The 22,543-nt window shown below is 34.6% G+C and overlaps 1 protein-coding gene across 3 annotated transcripts in view; it reads left to right on the top strand.

The window, feature by feature from the left end:
• Positions 1-22,543, top strand: part of CCSER1 (coiled-coil serine rich protein 1) — a 1,488,467-nt gene that overhangs the window by 265,009 nt on the left and 1,200,915 nt on the right. For all 3 annotated transcript variants that reach the window (XM_070372147.1, XM_070372148.1, XM_070372149.1), the window contains exon 4: positions 15,197-15,290. In XM_070372147.1, the coding sequence (XP_070228248.1) occupies positions 15,197-15,290 (94 nt within the window). The remainder of the gene's footprint in view (positions 1-15,196; positions 15,291-22,543) is intronic.

The following is a 22,543-nucleotide window of genomic DNA, read 5'->3' as shown; positions in this document are numbered from 1 at the left end:
ATGTCCGTACCATTTCTGTCCTTCATTGTGCCCATCTTTGCATGAAATATTCCCTTGGTATCTCTAATTTTCTTGAAGAGACCTCTGGTCTTTGCCATTCTGTGTTTTCCTCTATTTCTTTGCTTTGATCACTTAGGAAGACTATTTCATCTCTCCTTACTATTTGTTGGGACTCTGCATTCGGGTAGATGTATCTTTCTTTTTCTTCTTTGCCTTTCACTTCTTTTCTCAACTGTTTGTAAGGTTTCCTTGTACAGTGTTACAAACCTTCATCTGTAGTTCTTTTAGTTCTTTAGGCACTCTATCAGATCTAATCACTTGAATCTATTTGTTACTTCCACTGTATAATTGTAAGGGATTTGATTTAGGTCATACCTGAGAGGTCTAGTGTTTTTCCCAACTTTCTTCAATTTAAACCTGAATTTTACAATAAGGAGTTCATGATCTGAGCCACAGTCAGCTCCTGGTCTTGTTTATGCTGATTGTATAGAGCTTCTCCATCTTTGGCTGCAACGAATATAATCAGTCTGATTTCGGTATTGTCCATCTGGTCAATACCATGGTCAGTATTGACCACATGTACAAGTCATCTGTTGTGGTGTTGAAAGAGGGTGTTTTCTACAACCAGTGTGTTCTCTTGGGAAAACTCTGTTAGCCTTTGCCCTGCTTCATTTGTGCTCAACGGCCAAACTTGCCCATTACTCCAGGTATCTCTTGACTTCCTACTTTTGCGTTCCAGTCCCCTGTGATGAAAGGATATCTTTTTTGGCCTTATTTCTAAAAGGTCTTGTTCAGTCATAGAACCGTTAAACTTCACCTTTTTTAGCATTAGTGGTTGGGGCATAGTCTTTGTTTATTGTGGTATAGAATGGTTTGCTGATGAACAGAGATCATTCTGTTATTTTTAAGAATGCACCCAAATACTGCATTATGGAATCTTTTTTTTTTTTGTTTATTATTATGATGGCTACTACATTTCTTCTAAGTGATTCTTGACTGCAATAGTAGATTTGCTACTTCTAAGTCACTTCAGTCGTGTCCAACTCTGTGAGCCCATAGACAGCAGCCCACCTAGCTCCCCCTATCCCTGGGATTCTCCAGGCAAGAACACCGGAATGGGTTGCCATTTTCTTCTCCAATGCAAGAAAGTGAAAAGGGAAAGTGAAGTTGCTCAGTCATGTCCGATTCTTAGTGACCCCATGGACTGCAGCCCACCAGGCTCCTCCATCCATGGGATTTTCCAGGCAAGAGTACTGGAGTGGGGTGCCATTGCCTTCTCCAACAGGTGCTGCGGGTGGTAACAAATCCTCCTGCCATTGCAGGAGATGCAAGAGACTGGTTTTGACCCGTGGGTTGCAAAGATCCTTTGGAGTCGGAAATGGCAACCCACTCTCGTATTCTTTCCTGGAAAATTCCATGGATGGAGGAGACTTGTGGTCTATACTCTATAGAGCTGCAAAGAGTTGAACACGACTAAGCAGCTGAACACACACACACATACACACAGAAAGAAAAAGTTGCTTTAATAATTTATAACACAGTATACCCAGGAAGCACAATTTTAACTGCTGTTCCATGAACTATAGCCTACCAGGCTCCTCTGTTCATGAGATTTCCCAGGCAAGAATACAGGAGTGGCTTGCCTTTTCTTTCTCAGGGATCTTCCGACCCAGAGATTGTACCCTGGTCTCCTACACTGTAGGCTGTCTTTTGTATTTTAGGCAGATTCTTTCCTGACTGAGCTACCAGGAAAACACAGTATATAACACTTAAGGAAGCAGTACACAAAGTATTTTGCCAGTATGATACTCAATATTGCAATAATAGAAAGTAATAGAGACCTGGTAAAATATAGGAAAGCAAGACTGTTTAAAGTCCATTATAGAGGAACAATTATTAGAAAAGTACGGAACTTAAAATTGTAAGATAAGGAGCATATGAAATGAGTAAAAGAATGAGAATTTATTAATTTGTATAGGCTGGGCTATGAGGTACTAAGAAATAAACCATAGAAAATCTTAATGGCTTAAATACAACACAAATGTATTTCTTACAGACAGGGTCTGGCAACTCTCCAGGGCAGCTTTCCTTCATGTTATGATTCAAAGATTCTCTTCATTTTGTATTCTTGTCATCTTAATGTATGGATTTCTGGGTTACCTAGACAGAGGGAGATAGTTTTGGAGTTTGTACAGGATGGTTTTAAGGTCAAAATCTAGTACATGGCTATAACATAACTCCAAGGGGGTCTGTTATATGAAGGTTAATGAAAAAATTTATATGAGAAATATGAAGATCGAGGGGTATGAAACAAAAGGAATCTTTCCTTTAAGTCAGAGAATCTTATGAAGCATACTCCAAGGAACTTGTCAAGTTTCTTGGGTATCAGCAATTGAAATGCTTTCCCACATAATTAATGGTAGTATAAAAGATAGAAAAATTTGAATATAGGGAAAGGGGAGAATGTAGTGTATCAAAGAGGAGCCATTTGGTTGATACAATGAGGAGGACTGGTGTGATAGATTTAAGATGGTGTGATGAAAACCTTTATAGAAATGAAAATTTAAATTTCTGCAGAAACTGACATATATTTGGCATGGTTATATGAATGATAGATATTCTCAGAATGATAATAAAAGTATTGGTAGATCTGGTAAGCATTCTGAATGTTTCAGAAAGCAGTTAGCAATAAGAAATATTTCTTAGGGCAAACATATGATGAAGCTGAAGTGAGAAAATGATAATTAGGGCAGAAAGCAATTGCCAGTTAGGACTTCATGTTAACATCCTGAATAACTTGGAGTTATTCATTCTAAGATATAGAAGACTTTTGCTTTCTTTATGCTCCAAGATTTTTCTCAAATTTATGAAACAAATTCAAAGAGTTTGAATCTTTTAGAATTGAAGGTATATTTTATAGGAAGATGATGGAAACAATAGCTTCGTAAAAATACAAAGGCTGATTTCATGTTTATTTGCATTATATTTTGGTGTGATTTTTACAAAATGAAAACAAATTAAGATGCAATTTCATCAACAGGATGTTTTTTGTTTTTTGATATCTTTACCCCAGAATATATCATGGTGTACATGGAATTAATAATGATTGTTTTATTCTAAAAATGTAATAAATTGTTGCTATGAAGGTAAAAAATGGGAAAATGCACTTAGTGAATGCATTTTGGGGTAATGGTAATAAAAATAAATCTTAATTTCTAATCATAATAATGAAAGGAAAATGAGTTTCCACAGGAAAAAAAGGCTTATAGTAATATTGTATTGTAAAGCAACTATAATTTCATTAAAATTTAATTTGTTTAGTTTCTCTAAACATTTTTCTTTAATGTTATCACTATTTATGTACCTCAAATCATTATAATATAAATTACATTAACTTATACATTAATTAAGTTGAATTGATTGATTTTATCAGTGGATTTTGAATACTGCACTAGATTTCTGTTGATGTAAAGTACCTCATTTTCTTAGAATTTCTTTATAGTTCAGCTCTATGTAGTAAAAACTGATGTGTGAATGGCTGGGCAAGATAAAATATTCCAATTTTGTATTTAATTTTGCAAATAATTTAGATAAAATAAAAATATTTTTTTTAAATTGTGTATTGATCTAACCAGAGGGATAAATTCGTTTGATAATCTTTATATATGTAAAAAAATAGGTTGGCAAATAACGCCAAAACAAAGAAGTGAACCTATTCTATTCTGTCTTGACTCTCATCTACCTGCAAATATTTTTTCTGATTTGTAGCTTAGTGATATTTTCTTGTTTATGTAATTTAGATAAAATTAATATTGACATATATTTGATATTTATGAATATATTTATTTTGTGACTTTATGTTTTATTGTAGACTACAAGTCAATATTGTGTTTTTTAAACTAATTTTTCAAAGACCAAGAAATGGGCCTATATATTTTTGTAGATCACTGTAGATATTTAAGCACTAAAGAAATTTGATGATAAAGCACTTGAACCTGATTATGTTCATATATTTATATTGATGAAATATTTGTCCTTCTTTCTCTCATAGCATTTAACACCATTTTTATTTTAGTTTTTAAAATATAATTCTTTTCATTATTATTTAAGAGAATATAAATTTAATTTTTTGAATAGAAAAAGAAAAAGAAAAGGAAAAAAAGAGGTACTCTGCAATTGCTTGTGGTGTACCATTTCTGCTTATTCACTTGTGTTTCTTTGTACCTTAATGCAAAGTACATTAGTATGAAATAATTTTGTAAGTCGAATTAGATTGCTTCCCAACATAGTTCCAATGTGATACTTTGAACAAATGAAATATAAAAGTATTAAAATAACCATGGGTTTCTCATTAAGTCAGAAAATGCTCTAATTTGTGTGCTATATGGTTCTATTTAACAAGTTTAAAATTTGAGACAGTTTGTTACTTGCCCTGTACCTGACATATTGATGGGCGGGCATGGGTGTTAAGTCGCTTCAGTCATGTCCCACTTTTTGTGACCCTATGTACTGTAGCCCACTAGGCTCCTCTGTCCATAGGATTCTCTAGGCAAGAATTCTGGAATGGGTTGCCATGACTTCCTCCAGGGGATCTTCCTGAACCAGGCATCAAACCCCGGTCTCCTGTGATTCCTGCATTACAGGCAGATTCTTCACTGCTGAACCACTGGGGAAGCCTGACATATTGATGGTTATCAGTACATAATTATTGATTTTGTTAAATTATTGATATTCTCAAGACTGTGTTAAGTACTGTAGGAATTGCAGAGGGAGAATAATTGCACCATATTTACTCTAAGGATGCAAATAGAAGAACTATTACAAACCACATGGGAAGAAATTAATGTTAGTAATTAAAGTTAGTAAATTAATGTTAACCACATGAAGATGAGGAAATCTTCATAAAGAAATGGAATGTTATTTGAACTTTGATGGAAGAATAAAAAAAAGAAGTTTGGTTCAACTTGCAACTGTATAGAAGAAAGAAAATATCAAGGAAAATTTGAAAGGTTAGACTTTTTTTAACATTATCAAACAGCATAGTGAAGGATCATTTGTATATGAAAATAATTGTTGTCCAACTCTTTGTGACCCCATGGACTTACCCCTCCAGGCTCCTCTATCCATGGAATTCTACAGATAAGAATACTGAAACAGGTTGCCGTATCCTACTACAGGGAATCTTTGCGACCCATGGATCAAGCCAGTGTCTCTTGCATTTTCTGCATGGAGGTGGATTCTTTACCACATCTTTACATACACCTAAGAAATTCTTAGAAAACTAAACCTTGTGTAGGGCTAGCAATTAAGCATTCTTAAAAATTTCCTCAGTATTACACATGAATTCTTTTTCTGGATAATACATTTTTTCCCCAAAGTATCAGATAGTTAAAAAAAATGAATGTTCAAAAAGGACATTATTGTTTGTCATCAAAATAGCTTGGCAGTAAGACATCTCATCTCCAGTTAATTGAGATATTACTATATCGATAGCATCATAAGATATTATTAGGTAAATATTATTTTCATATATTATAATGATACAACACTAGAGATTCTGAGAACACAAGAACTCTCTGTTCAGATGTGGCACTGAGTCACAGATGTTTTTCTCCAGCAGAAAGTACAGTGAATAGTTGATATCATTCTTTGGGCAAATGTACTCTGCTTAGGTGTGTGTATAATTGATGGTCTTATGTTCCATGAAGCTTGGCATGCTGCAGTCCATGGGGTAGCAAAGAGAGGACATGACTGAGAGACTGAAGAACAACAATAAATATTCCATAAAAAGCAGGATATATTGCACATAAAGGGAATTTTTAAGAGAAAGATTTTTAATCTTTCCCATCATTAGCAAAAGGCATGTTTTAGACCCTTTTATAAGTAATGTAAAAAAAAAAAAGTCTGTGATGTAATAAAGTATGAATACGTTACTTTGTATTTGCTCTTTAGGTATTTGGGGAAAGAAAATAGACTCAATGCAAATGGCATTTTCAGAAAATAATAAATATGTTTAGTTTTATTAATAATTTTTCAGGAAGCAATTTTGGATAGGTAGATAGAACTCATATTGTTGAATTTTGCTTTGTTTTAAATGCTTATTTGTTTATTTGGCTGTGCTGGGTCTTAGTTGCAGCATGCAAACTTCTTTTTTTTTTTTTACTGTTTTGCAAAATAATCACACAGTTTTAATCATAAAACATAATAAAAAACATATTGGGGGATTATATTGAGCTACCAGTAACAAAAAAATGACCACAGGCTTCCTGACAGAAGAAAGGTGCTTATTCTTAGAGGGAAATAAAACTTACTTCAAACATTGTTGACATTTCATATGATTTCTGTCCATTGTGAATTCTTTCATGAGCCTGCACACAAGTAGAAGTGAGGGTTTAGCATGTGAACTCTTAATTGCAACATGTGGGATCTAGTTCCCCAACTAGGGATAGAACCCTGGCCCTCTGCACTGGGAGTGGAGTCTAAACCACTGAACCACCAGGAAAGCCCCTGATCATTGAGTTTTGAATTAAAATGAAATCATTAATAGTATTTGTTCTGTAGATACATACCTTTATCATCTTTTCCTGTATTAGATGATGAAGGAATATATATAAATGATTGATTACTTTAATGAAAGTAATCTCAGAGTAGTATTTAGAAAGAATTATAAGTGAAAGTTAAAGAACTGGATTAGTTCTTGGCAAAAAGTTGACCTTAACACCAATTACAAAATAATGAAATACACTTCTTAACTGTTTTCCTAGTGCACAAAGAATGAAGGCTATAAATAATGATCTCTAACATATATTTAAAAAATACTAGATTTCCAAGAATTTTAATTGTGATAGCATTCTTTTCCATGTTACCATGTTCATCTCAAGCCAATTACACACAATTTAATTCTGGCATTTTATTGAGTGGGTCTTGCTTTCATTAGAGTTACAAATATTTGATAATTATTTATTTCTGTTGCTTTATTGAAGTGATGCAAACTCACGTAGTGAAATGTGAAATCAAGGAGATGGCATCTGTAACATTTGTTTTCTTTTGTTATGAAAATAGAATCCCAAAAGACATTATTTATTTTCCTCCATGCCATAAATGATGACAAGAAAAAACTGCATTTGCTAATCATATTTTTATACTCACTAGTTTTCTATTTGTATTTCTATTTTTATTACTTAATAATAAAGGTTACTTTTAATTTATTCCCTTGCATTGTTGTTGTTCAGTCGTGGTGTCTGACTCTTTGCAACCCCATGAACTGCAGCACACCAGGCTTCCCTGTCATTCACTGTCTTCCTGAGTTTGCTCAAACTCATGTCCATTGAGTGAGTAATGTCGTCCAACTATCTTATCCTCTGTCTGCCCCTTCCCTTCTTTGCCCTTCTCCTCTTTTGATGATGGAAACCTTCAATCTTTACTTTAAAATTTTGTACAAATTCAGATATTGGTTTAAAATAGATATGAAATCTATGGAGATATTAATTTCATATAAATGTTAACTTTTCCTAAAAAGTGAAATGTTATAATGTGATACTTTAGTATTTTAGTACTGTATTGCCTGAATAATACAAAATCATTTACCTTTTATTAATATAAAGAATAGAGTTAGCAAGTCTGGTCTCTAAGAGTTAGCCACTCATAGCTTTAAGAATCTCAGTTTGCTAACTTTTTATACAGAAATAAAAAACACAGTAATCAAAACAAAATATTATCCTTTGCTTGTATTTATAATGCCAATATATCATTTTAGTGAATTATATACATTTGTCATTCATATTTACAAAATGTATTTTTTGAACTTATAGTGGGGAAGTCTCACCAATAAGGGCTGATAGAATTAAGACAAATTTTTGAAAATATTTATTAAAACTATATTTTGATATATAAAGATCCATAAGATTATACAGGACCTAGCATAGAGCAAGCTGTCTTTGAAAATACTCTGTGCCTACCACGTTGAGAGGTAAAGGTAACTCTGTTATAGTGAGTGAATATTCTTGCCTGGGAAGTTCTATGGACAGAGGAGCCCTACGGGTGATGGTCCATGGGGTTGCGAAAGAGCTGGACACTACTTAGCAACTAAAGAACAACAGCAAATGCTTCATTTACCGAATCAGGAAATAAAAACCAAATAACTCCCTGGAGTAGTAATTAGTGAAACAGTTACTTCACTGTTAACAGTGAACAGTGAAAGTATAACAGTGAAATTATATAATTATATATATATATATGTACATATGTATTGGCATATTATTTTCTTTTCCACTGCATGTATGGATATGCAAAACTCAGCTTTTATGAAATTGTATGCATGTATGTGTGCTAAGTCACTTCAGTTGTGTTAGAATCTTTGCGACCCTATGGACTGTAGCCCACCAGGCTCCTCTGTCCATAGGATTTCCCAGGCAAGAATACAGGAGTAGGTTGCTATGCCCTCCTCATGAAATTTTATATACTCAGCCTGTTCTGACATCTGCTTTGGATTATATGTGTATCTTGACCCTCTTATGTCTCTCATTTTTCACTGTTCATGTAATTATCTTTCTGGGATATTACAAATTATTTGAAAGCGTATAAGTTATTTGACTTTATCTTTTTTTCCCCAAGTAAAACAGCCAATGTAATTAATTGTAAAGCCAGTTGCAGAATATATTTTCGACAGGTGCATTTCACTGAAGATCTATAATAGCTACATCATATATTTTCAATAATAAAATATTCTCTTGTTAGTCAATTTATGGAAGCTTCTGTATTTAGGTTAGTAGAGAATGAAACTTATAACCTAGTATCACCTGATCATAATGGAGAATGAATCCAAGAATGTAAACTAGATTGATTATTCCTCATTAGTTTGGAAAATTCTCTTCACATTTAGACTAAATGATGATCAGAGCAGTCTGCTGTGTCATTAAATATTACATAAACAAGTATTTAAGAGTAGAGAATCTCATATCTTGCCTTTTAGATATTTTAAGGCTTCTTGGAAAGTTGTTTATCTAAAATATAACAGTATAGAAATGCAATTAGTAGCATGTTTATAAAACCACGAGAGTATCTTAGTAATTTTCTTTGACAGAATGATTTCTTTTACAAGCAACACTTCCTTGTGTAGTAACATGTCCCAGCTTTCTTTATTTTTCACAGGATCATAATTATCTTTATTGCAATGAAGAGACAAGGCCAAAAGGTCATAAAATGGGCCTTATGGAATAGTTACATATTAATAGGCTGATCGGAGCTTGTCTTTTCAGCACTAGCTTTAGACATGCAGTTTTATTTTTATTCAATAACAAGCAGGCTCTGGAAAATTAATTCACAGTAATGAAACATAAGAGATTGATTTATAAGTGATGGTACATACTTTATTTATAGAAAAGATTGATATTTCTTTATTAGAATCTCGTTATCTCTAAGTTCAGTGAGGAAAGAAAACATACCTCTTTAGTTCATTGTTAAATCCCTAGAGTTTAGAAAATTGATTTTTGAATTACTTCATTAATATCTATTTAGTTTGCTCTTAATGGCTTAAAGTCATTTGGGAGATTTCATGAGTAATTAGTATTGTTGACAGATTTTTAAATGTCTGCTTAGGGAATACTTAGTAATAATTGTGCTTGATTTAATATCTAATTTATTAATATTATGAATTTAGTAAAAAATTAGCATTTCCTTACAATTAAACAATCACTCTTCTCATAGCAACCACATACATCTTACATAAAAAATAAATAAGAATATGTAGTAAATTCCCCATGGCCTTTAAACATTGGTTTAGTTTTTATATCATCAAATTCTTCTCAGTGTTTTATTTTCACATACCAAGCCTAATGTATCAATTTATCTTAAATGCTTTAGCCACTTAACTGTACATATTACCATGCTATGCTGTGCTGGGCTCAGTCTCATCCCACTCTTTGCAACCCCATGTACTGTAGCCTGCCAAGCTCCTTGGTCCATGGAATTTTCTAGGCAAGAATACTGGAGCAGGTTGCCATTCCTCCTGCAGATATTACCATGATTCCAGAGCAAATTGATACAATTACCCTAAAACTGGTTACAAATGTGTTCATTCTAGGAATATGCATTTCTTTGGGCTTCCCTTGTGGCTCAGCTGGTAAAGAATCCACCTGCAAGGTGGGAGATCTGGGGTTGATCCCTGGGTTGGGAAGATCCCCTGGAGAAGGGAAAGGCTACCTACTCCAGTATTCTGGCGTGGAGAATTCCATGGACTGTATAGTCCATGGGGTCTCAAAGAATCAGACAGGACTGAGTGACTTTCACTTTCATTAACCTTTTAAAACTGCCCCTGGTTTTTTTTTTTTGTTGTTGTTTGTTTGTTTTAGACAAATCTTGTTTCTGGCAACAAAAAAAATGATCCAAAACTATTGTGTATTTTCTCTTTATTTCCCTAGTAATTAAAGAGCACTGGTTCTTTTTGTTGGTGGATATTGGGTAGCAAGTATCTAGAGTGTCCTTAAGTGTTGGCAAAAGTACCGTTGCTACTGTTGGTCTCTTTTAAGGAGACATATGAAAAGACCTCTTTTAGGGCTGTAAATTCACATTGATTTTCCTTCTGTAACATCATGTTGTTACATCTGCTCTCCTTTTCTTATGGTGTTTCACCAACTTCAAAGACTCCACTACATTAATAAGAAAGTTGCTCTGTAAGCAGAATATCAAAGCAAGGCAATTTGGAATAAGCAGATTAAAGAACACTTCCTCTAGACCAGTGATGGACCAGCCTGCTAGTTCAAATGTCAAGGCTCACCTCCTAAATGAGAATAAATCAAAACAATGTAGCGAATTTTCCAAATTTAATTTGTTCACTTGGTTGGTGTTTCTTTCTTAAATTAAATGTTGATATAACAGTGGTAGAGGTTTTAAATAGTTCCTTGTTACATAAATAAAATCTTTTACAACTTTATTTTCAAGCTGAGGATAGATTATCAACCATCAGATCCAAAATAGGGTTGAACAGTTCAACCTTGAAAAGATCATGTATGCTTTTGGACCTCGGGAATTGCTAGAACCAAGAAACAGAAGACCTACTAATATAACACTTGACATTTTTCCAGTAAACTTAATCTATCTTAACCATGCAGTGAAGTCCAAGGTCCCTGTGATGCACACCTTGTAATATTTAACACCAAACAGAACCGCTTCTCATTTTTCTGAAAGGGCTATATCATCAGCAAGTTTGGATAAAATGCCCATCTTGGATCATCCACCAACGACAGGAAGTTTGGCTTATTAAAGAACCTGGTATCTTTTTCTTTAACTAGGTACATCAAATGAAGTAATTTCCAGTTTAAGAGAGAAATGCTATGCAAAACATATAAGCTTACATTGAGAAAGATGTCCTTACATAGCATAACACAGAATTATATGCCAGCCATGCATTTATTTCCTTTGTTCTAATCTCCATTGTTTTCTAAATGTTGTTGGTTGTGTAAGTGTGCTGGGGCTGTGATAACAAAATACCACAACTGGGTGGCTTAAACGGCAGACGTGTATTTTCTTATAGTTCTGGTGGCTGGGCATCCAAGATCAAAGTGTAGGCAGGTTTGGATTCTCCTGAAGTCTCTTTCCTTGGCTTGCAGACGGCTGCCTTCTTCCTGTGTCCTCCAATGGCTGTCCCTCTGTCTTTCTTGTCTGTCCTATATTTCCTATAGGAACACCAGTCATATTGTTTTAGGGCCAATACTTGTGAGTTGATTTAAATGTAGCTTCTTCTTTAATGGTACTATCTTAAAAAATAATCACTTTCCAAGGTACTAGGGTTCAACCCTATTTGAATTTGACAGTTGATAATCTATCCTCAGCTTGAAAATAAAGTTATAAAAGATTCATTTTATGAATTTTGGATGAAAACAGTTAAGACCATAATACTGGTCAATGAAATTCAAAATACAAGTATAAAATTATTAAGGCTAATTTGAAGCTGTATCAATTACTACATCTTCATCATTAAACAATTTTTTAAACAATGTATTCTTGACTCCTTGATTAAAATTCTCATATTTGAATACTGTGCAATAGAACTTGGAAATAGTATCCTTGTAATATCTGCTTAAACTCTTAATTTTCCACAATCAACTTCAATTATATTTCTTTTGTTGTTTCAATATTCTGTTTTGCATTTTTGAGAATGGCAGCTTATCTTGTGTTGCCTATATTTGTAATTTTCTTGAAGAGATCACTAGTCTCTCCCATTCTATTGTTTTCCTCTATTTCTTTGCATTGATCACTGAGGAAGGCTTTCTTATCTCTCCTTGCTATTCTCTGGAACTCTGCATTCAAATGGGTTTATCTTTCCTTCTCTCCTTTGCCTGTAGCTTCTCTTCCTGTCTCAGCTATTTGTAAGGCCTCCTCAGACAACCATTTTGCCTTTTTGCATTTCTTTTTCTTGGGGGTAGTCTTGATCACTGCTTCCTGTACAATGTCACAAACTTCCCAACATAGTTCTTCAGGCACTCTGTCTATTAGCTCTAATCCCTTAATCTATTTGTCACTTCCACTGTATAATCGTAAGGGATTTGATTTAGGTCATACCTGAATGGTCTAGTGGTTTTCCCTACTTTCTTCAATTTAAGTCTGAATTTGCCAATGAGGAGTTCATAATCTGAGCCACAGTCAGTTCCTAGTCTTGTTTTCATTCCAATTCCAAAGAAGGGCAATGCCAAATAATTTTCAAACTACCTCACAATTGCATTCATCTCACATGCTAGCAAAACAATGCTCAAAATTCTCCAAGCCAGGCTTCAACATACATGAACCAAGAATGTTCAGATGTTCGAGCTGAATTTAGAAAAAGCAGAGGAAAATTGCTAACATCTGTTGGATCATCACGAAAGCAAGAGAGTTCCAAAGAAACATCTACTTCTGCTTTTTTGACTCTGCCAAACCTTTGAGTGTGTGGATTACCACAAACTGTGGAAATTCTTCAAGAGATGGGAATATCAGACCACCTGCCCTGCCTCCTGGGAAATCTGTATACAGGTCAAGAAGCAGCAGTTAGAACTGGACATGGAACAAAAACTGGTTCCAAATCGGGAAAGGAGTACATCAAGGCTGTATATTGTCACCCTGCTTGTTTAACTTATATGCAGAGTACATTGTGAGAAATGCTGGGTTGGATGAAGCACAAGCTGGAATCAAGATTGCTGGGAGAAATATCAATAACCTCAGATATGCAGATGACACCACCCTTATGGCAGAAAGTGAAGAGGAACTAAAAAGCCTCTTAGTGACAGTGAAAGAGGAGAGTGAAAAAGTTGGCTTAAAGCTCAGCATTCAAAAAACTAAGATCATGGCATCTGATCCTATCACTTCATGGCAAATAGATGGGAAACAGTGGAAACAGTGACAGACTTTATTTTTGGGGCTCCAAAATCACTGCAGATGGTGAGAGCAGCCATGAAATTAAAAGATGTTTTCTCCTTGGAAGAAAAGGTATGACCAACCTAGACAGCATATTAAATAGCAGAGCCATTACTTTGCCAACAAAGATCCATTCCATCAAAGCTATGGTTATTCCAGTAGTCATGTATGGATGTGAGAGTTGTACTATAAAGAAAGCTGAGTGCTGAAGAATTGATATTTTTGAACTCTGGTGTTGGAGCAGACTCTTGAGAGTCCCTTGGACTGAAAGGAGATCCAACCAGTCTATCCTAATGGAGATCAGTCCTGAATATCCATTGGAAGGACTGATGCTGAAGCTGAAACTCCAATACTTTGGCCACCTGATGCAAAGAGCTGACTCATTTGAAAAGACCCTGATGCTGGGAAAGATTGAAGATGGGAGGAGAAGGGGACAACAGAGGATGAGATAGTTGTGTGGCATTGCTAACTTATAGACATGAGTTTGAGTAAGCATCGGGATTTGGTGATGGACAGGGAAGCCTGGTGTACTATAGTCCATGTGGTTGTAAAGTGTTGTACACAACTGAGCGACTGAACTGAACTGGTATTCATAATATCTTTGATACTATATAAATAAGCAACTTATTTTCAGTGGGCTGTCCTTGCCACATGACATCATAGAACATCCAAGAAGCAGTTGATTTTATTTATAAACTATTAGATTCCTTGTAATTAATACAGATACAGTGTAATACAATTGAATCCAATATAGTAATAGTTCCTTTTAACTTTCATTTATATAAAGAAGCATGTACATTTGGTTATATTCATCACCTTTGAAACTACTGTCCTCTATTCACAGATAACATGTGTTTCTAAAGTTCAATAATATTTAATTCAATTTTTTTACAGTATTCAGTTCAATTAGGTTCAGTTGCTCAGTCATGTTCAACTCTCTGTGACCCCATGACTCGCAGCACGCCAGACCTCCCTGTCCATCACCAACTCCCGGAGTTCACCCAAACCCATGTCCATCGAGTTGGTGATGCCATCCAAGCATCTCATCCTCTGTTGTCCCCTTCTCCTCCTGTCCCCAATCCCTCCCAGCATCAGGGTCTTTTCCAGTGAGTCAACTCTCAAATCAATGGATAGGGAAGTTGTTTCTTAACCTGGTCTCTACCAACGATATACAAATACACAGATCAGGAATGTAGTCCTCCTTCAAGAGTTTCTACCTCTGCCCATCACTGATATCCCTCAAGATTTCTCAATATATCCTTGTAGTTTACTATACTATTTTCCCTCTTGGAAAAAAAAAATGAAAAAGTAACATGATCTAGCTCTGATATTTATGACATAAAATTCAATAATTAATTTTTAACTTAGTTGATATTTATTTCTACTGTTAATCCCTCCTAATCCAAAGCAAATGATTGGGAAACAGTAACTGGATTCCCCCCTTTCAAGAATACACATTTCAGAGTTGGCGCTGTTTAAAAAACTTGTTTGAGAAATAATACATTAAATGTGTTAGAAGACTGTTACTCAGATTGGTATGATGAATATCTAAAGGTTTAATTCACACTCTTCTATACATTTGAAAAACCTCTTTGTGAATTTTTAATGAGTTAAAATTTTTATAATTATTGAAATTTTTTGTGCTAATAATGTTAATGCTTGAAAGATAAGCAAATAATTTCTGGGGTTCAGTTAAAGCATTTCTTTGCAAAGTTTGAATTCTTTTTTACTTCATGACATCTAAATGTGGGTATTTGCCTCAGTTTCTCAGTGTTTTAGTTTCTAACTATTGATTTTGGTTTTTCTTCAGGATGTTTTGAATAATTTGGGCTCTTGTGAACTGGATGAAGATGATCTAATGCTTGATTTGGAATTTTTAGAGGAACAGAATCTTCATCCTTCAGGTAAGTATTGAGGAAATGCACAATTTCTTAAAACTCAGGTCTTAGGCATTTAGCTTGTATTTGATCAGCTAAATATTGTTTTAGGCTACATTCAGTCTTTTCAGGAAGCAGGCAATGGCACCCCATTCCAGTCCTCTTGCCTGGAAAATCCCATGGGCGGAGGAGCCTGGTAGGCAGCAGTCCATGGGGTTGCCAAGAGTTGGGCACGACTGAGCGACTTCCCTTTCACTTTTCACTTTCATGCACTGGAGAAGGAAATGGCAACCCACTCCAGTGTTCTTGCCTGGAGAATCCCAGGGACGGGGGAGCCTGGTGGGCTGCCGTCTATGGGGTCGTACTGAGTCGGACACGACTGAAGCGGCTTAGCAGCAGCAGCAGTCTTTTCAGTCCCCAGTTTGTATATTCTGTGTGCAGGATGAATGGTAGGTAACCTGGATACATTATTCTGCTGATCTTATAATCTATTCTAAGTATTGTTGGAAGATAATTATTAAATAAGAAAAAAATATAAAACAAAGCTTTTTCCATGGGGAAAATTCTGATGAAACACTTAATGAAAAAGCTAATATCTTATTTTTTTTAAGAGAGGGAACAATAATATAATCCTTTCTTTCACTTATTTGATATCAGCAAGTGAAAGTTTTGTGGATTTAAGTTTACTCTTTCAAATCTTAGCCATCTCAGTAATAACTGTGCTAGTTAATGCAGTAAGATTGACCTCAAAATTAGTAAATACCACTAGAAGCCAAAAACACACACTCATAAACACATATACACACAGAGATATAGCGTGAAATAAACAAATTCTTGCTAAATAAATTAAGAAGGGAGCCCATTATATATGTTTATATTTATATTTGTATTAAGATGTAAAGTGTAATATTTTCAATAACAAAATTACTACTTTGGAAGTAGGATATAGTGAATAATTGTTCAGTCAAATTTAGATATTTGACTACAATGGCAAGGTTTTACTTTTTTTTAATGCTAAAAATACTTTGAATATAGTCATTTTCAAGTGAAAGCAGAAGTAACATTAAAGTAGAATTTCAAAATATTGAGTCCTACTGCATACATTTGAGAAAATCCACCTCTTGGAATTTATTGTCCGTTTTTAACTTTTATGAATTAGACATAATCTCTAAGGTTGTTTACAGTATAAACAACCTTACTTTACTTCCCTGGTGGCTCAGATGGTAAAGCATCTGTCTATAATGTGGGAGACCTGGGTTCGATCCCTGGGTTGGGAAATTCCCTGGAGAAGGAAATGGCAACCCACTTCAGTACTCTTGCCTAGAAAATCCCATGGACAGAGGAGCCTGGTGTCCATGGGGTCGCAAAGAGTCAGACATGACTGAGCGACTTCACTCACTCACTCACTCACTCACTCACAGGTATAATATTTTATTATGAATTTTTGTTCATGCAGTATGTTATATATAATAACAGTTGTCAAAACAATGTTTTAATTTACTTTTAATTTTTAATATTTTTAATTTACTTTTTAATTGGAAGAACATTGCTTTACAATGTTGTGATGGTTTCTGCCATGCAACAATGCAAATCAGCCATAATTAGACATATATTACTCCCTCTTGAGCCTTCCCCTCTAGATCATCATAGAGTGCCAGACTGTCTCAATGTGTTATATAACAACTTCTCACCAGTTATTATTTAACATATGATAATGTCCATACTCCTTGGAAGCAAAGTTATGACCAATCTAGACAGCATATTAAAAAGCAGAGACATTACTTTGCCAACTAAGGTCCATCTAGTCAAGGCTATGGTTTCTCCAGTAGTCATGTATGTTTGTGAGAGTTGGACTATAAAGAAAGCTGAGAGCAGAATTGATGCTTTTGAACTGTGGTGTTGGAAAAGACTCTTGAGAGTCCCTTGGAATGCAAGGAGGTCCATCCAGTCCATCCTAAAGGAGATCAGTCTTGAGTGTTCATTGGAAGGACTGATGTTGAAGCTGAAACTCCAGCACTTTGGCCACCTGATGTGAAGAGCTGATTCATTTGAAAAGACCCTGATGCTGGGAAAGATTGAGGGCAGGAGAAGGGGATGACAGAGGATGAGATGGTTGGATGGCATCACCGACTCGATGGACATGAGTTTGGGTAAACTCCAGGAGTTGGTGATGGATGGGAAGGCCTGGCGTGCTGTGGTCCATAGGGTCGCAAAGGGACACGACTGAGCGCCTGAACTGAACTGAACTGAACTGAATGTGTATATGTCTATGATACTTTCTCCATTCATCCAACCCTCTCCTTCCCCACTGTGCCCATAAGTCTGTTCTCTTTATCTGTGTCTTCATTCCTTCCCTGCAAATAGGTTCATCTATACCATTTTTCTAGATTCTGTATATATGCGTTAGTATACAAAATTTTTTTTTATCTTTCTGACTTACTTCATTCTGTATAACAGACTCTAGGTTCATCAACCTCACTAGAACTGACTCAAATTTGCTCTTTATATGGTTGAGTAATATTCCATTTGTGGTATATAAGCTTCTTAATCCATTTCTCTGTGATGGACATCTAGGTTGCTTCCATGTCCTAGCTATTGTAAATAGTGCTGCTATGAACATTGGCATACATGTGCCTTTTTCAGTTATGGTTTTCTCAGGGTATATGGCCAGTAGTGGGATTGCTGGATCAGGTGATAGTTTTATTTCTCCTTTTTAAAGGAATTTCCATACTGTTCTCCATAATGGCTGTATCAATTTATTTACATTCTCCTCAACAATGCAAGAGGGTTCCCTTTTCTCCAAATCCTCTCCGGCATTTACTCTTTGTAGATTTTTTGATGATGGCCATCCTGAGTGATGATGGCCACCTCATGTGAAGAGTTGACTCATTGGAAAAGACTCTGATGCTGGGAGGGATTGGGGGCAGGAGGAAAAGGGGACGACAGAGGATGAGATGGCTGGATGGCATCACTGACTAGATGGACTTGAGTCTCAGTGAACTCCGGGAGTTGGTGATGGACAGGGAGGCCTGGCATGCTGTGATTCATGGGGTCGCAAAGAGTCGGACACGACTGAACGACTGATCTGATCTGATCGGATCCTGAGTGATGTGTGAAATGCTACCTCGTTGTAGTTTTAATTTGCATTTCTCTAATAAATGAGCATTTTTTCATGTGTTTACTAGCCATTGTATGTCTTTTTTGGAGAAATAGCTGTTTAGGTTTTCTGCCCATTTTTATTGGGCTGTTTGTTTTTCTGATATTGAGCTATATGAGCTGTTTATATATGTTGGATATTAATCCTTTGTCAGTTTTTTCATTGGCAATTATTTTCTTCTGTTCTGCCGGTTGTCTCTTAATCTTACCTTTGCTGTGCCCAGGGTTTTAAGTTTCATTAAGTCTTATTTGTTTATTTTTGTTTTTATTTCCATTACTCTAGGAGGTGGGTCAAAGAGGATCTTGCTGTGATTTATGTCAAAGAGTGTACTGCCTATGTTTTCCTCTAAGAGCTTTATAGTTTCTGGCCTTGCATTTAAGTCTCTAATCCATTTTGAGTTTGTTTTTGTGTATGATGTTAGGATTTTAGCTAATATCAAAAAGATGCTAATTTTTTTAACTTAAATGCCAATAAATTTAGGATAACCGTTTCTTGAGACATTATTCCTGGATTTGATTTGACAGATATTTAAAAAATGTATGTATTTTTTTCCTTTTATGCAAATACCTTATATAATTTTGCTATTCATATGTATTTATTTTGAAGAATTACACATGGTGCCAGTGTACACTTTTTTGTCAACACCTGCTAGAACTACACACACATTTACCTTTAGATCAACTATCGAACATCTAGAAATTTAATTGTAAAACACTGGAAGTTTACAAAATAATATATGCAAATAACTACTCATTGCAAAATATTGGAAACACTTCAGATGTCTTTCTATAGGACATTTGTTGAACATATAGTGGTACACTGAGCAGTCATTAAAGGGAATGATTATGGTGTCTATATATGCCATAGCATGATTGTAAAAATATATTATTAGTGGCGGACTTTTCAGTGATTGATTTGATAGAAAGTACCTAAAGTCATTGACCTCTAGCTTTAGTTCAAGTGTAACAAGCCCACATTTTGTCTCTCCTAATGAAATGACTAGAGAACTACACAGCAACACCACTCCTGCCCACAAGTACTTAAATCTGTTTAAGTCTCTTAATTAAACCATAATTTTACAGTAAGTATTGGGATGAGGGGAGAGGGAATGTAAAATGTTATGATGGGATTGCCAATAACTAAATATAGAATATGGGGAATTCTACAGGACACATGGTCTGGATTTTTCAACAAGTGACATGATAAAAAGAAGATTATTATAATTATTATAGATTAAATGTGGCAAATGTAATGTGACACCATTTTTGCAAAACATAAAACACTGTAAAATATATATTTCTCAGTTTATCAGAGAAGTTTGAATAGGGAGGGAATAATTATTACAGAATTATTTTTATTTTGGGGATGCTGAGTATTTTTCTTAGATTTTGTTTTTGAGGAAAACTCAAAACATGTGGTTGAAATGATATGGTATCTGAGATTTGCTTTACTAACAAATAAGGAGGAGGGACTAGATGGAAAAAATGTTGGTGAATTATTGAAAATTATCAAAGCTTTGGGTGAAAGTTTCATTGACTAATTGTAATGTTTTCTCTATTTTTGTATTTTTAAAGATTTTTCACAATAAAAGTAAAACCAAGTTGAATAAACTGAATATTAGGCAACATAGATCTGAGCTGTGTTTGTTAGGCAACCATGATAAAGAGCAAAGGGTGCCTTAAAAATATAAAGAGTTAGCTTAATTTATTTGCTTGGGAACAAAAATGAACATTTATAAATTTTATCTTTTTTAAAATAATGAGTGCAGGGTATTTCATTAGTTTATTACAAAAATGATGAAACAAATATGATGAATCTCCTGAATCTGCTTTAAGGTATAGATAACTTGGTTGAGGCCAGAACAAGAGTACCTTATAAATCAACAGAGTTAACCAAGTTGTTCAGAAGATAATTAATGTTTACTTTGTGTATCAGAAGAACAGTTTTAATAAGTGAGATAGTCCTTAAAATGACTTGGGTTTTTTAAATATTACTCAACACAATACCTTTTGAAAACCTATTTGATTCACATGCCACATTATGGGGTTTGAAAAAAGACACAAATATTTGTTTGTATACTTTAGCTCATAAAGAATTTTTGGTTGAATTGGTTTTATATAATTTGTTTTCTTTTTAAAGCAACATAATTAAAGATCTCAGAATATAAGAAGCTCATTATTGATATTTGATAATGATAAAATGCAAAAAGTCTGAAAATTAAAATAATAATACCATTAAATTCTACTACTTACATTACTGAAAAACATTAGAGATTTTAAATAAACTTTATGAGAACAAAACATTCATTTTTGACTATAAGATTTTATTAAAAATTTATAGCAATTTCTAGTAAAGCATACTGTAATAGTCAAGGAAAATTTTGTCAAAAACCAGAGAACTACTTTTGTTTTTAAAGTATTAAGTCAGATATTTTGAATAATTTCATATATGGCATGTGTAAAATTTATTCAGTTTAACATACAATTAATCATGGTTAAATTTGCAAAAACTAGATAAATCATCATATGTTAAAAGTGTAAAAGTTGAGTTGTCTTTTTTACTACAGTAAGCACAAGCTAGACTTAAGATTGCCGGGAGAAATAGCAATAACCTCAGATATGCAGATGACATCACCCTTATGGCAGAAAGTGAAGAGGAACAAAAAACCTCTTGAAGAAAGTGAAAGAGGAGACTGTAAAGGTTGCCTTAAAGCTCAACATTCAGATAATGAAGATCATAGCATCTGGTCCCATCACTTCATGGGAATAGATGGGGAAACAGTGGAAACAGTGTTAGACTTTATTTTTTTGGGCTCCAAAATCACTGCAGATGGTGACTGCAGCCATGAAATGAAAAGACCTTTACTCCTTGGAAGGAAAGTTATGACCAACCTAGATAGCATATTGAAAAGCAGAGACATTACTCTGCCAACAAAGGTCCGTCTAGTCAAGGCTATGGTTTTTCCAGTGGTCATGTATGGATGTGAGAGTTGGATTGTGAAGAAAGCTGAGCACCGAAGAATTGATGCTTTTGAACTGTGGTGTTGGAAAAGACTGTTGAGAGTCCCTTGGAGTGCAAGGAGATCCAACCAGTCCATTCTGAAGAAGATCAGCCCTGGGTATTCTTTGGAAGGAATGATGCTAAAGCTGAATCTCCAGTACTTTGGCCACCTCTTGTGAAGAGTTGACTCATTGGAAAAGATTCTGATGCTGGGAGGGATTGGGGGCAGGAGGAGAAGGGGACGACAGAGGATGAGATGGCTAGATGGCATCACTGACTCGATGGACTTAAGTTTGAGTGAACTCCTGGAGATGGTGATGGACAGGGAGGCCTGGCGTGCTGTGATTCCTGGGGTCGCAAAGAGTCGGACACGACTGAGTGACTGAACTGAACTGAATTAGCAGATAATAGTTGTACAATGAGTAGCTATTAAAATAATTATATTTAAAACATAGACATCTTTGGACATACGTATAATGAATAAAAATGGATATAAAATTAAAAACAAATTAGTAAAGTTCATTTTTTTTTTACAGAAAATCAAACATGTTTAATAAAGAGATTTATTTTAATGAAAAGAGTTTGAACATATATAATTTAAAAACTTTCTTACAGTTTTCAATATATATATATTTAACACTGTTTCATACTAAGTAACATGCAAAGAGACATTCTAAAGGCCAGTAAAATTTATAATAAATGTACATATTATAATATTCATTGAATATTATTATTGGTAGATATACTACTTATAGTATAAGCAGTATATTTAAAGTATATTAGCCAACCAAGTGAAATATCAGAATAGCAAAAAACAAAGGAGAAAATGACAATTTGAATCATATGATTCCAAATTTATGTCATATAAATGCTCATATATATATACATTTGAAATTGTATTTATATTTCATCAGATTATTGCATTTTGTGCTTATGACTTATGCTTGGTAAAGATGGCTATTAGTGTAGTCATAATAATTATTGTGAAAGAGGAGAGTGAAAAAGCTGGCATAAAACTCAGTGTTCAAAAAACTAGGATCATGGCATCTGTTTTCATCATTTCATGCCAAATAGATGGGGAAAAAGTGGAAAAAGGGACAGATTTTATTTTCTTGGGCTCCAA

Source organism: Bos mutus, chromosome 6 (genome assembly GCF_027580195.1).
Source record: "Bos mutus isolate GX-2022 chromosome 6, NWIPB_WYAK_1.1, whole genome shotgun sequence".
NCBI classification, from domain to species: domain Eukaryota; kingdom Metazoa; phylum Chordata; class Mammalia; order Artiodactyla; family Bovidae; genus Bos; species Bos mutus.
Note: the sequence above shows the minus strand (reverse complement) of the source record. Positions and strands in the feature narration are given on the sequence as shown.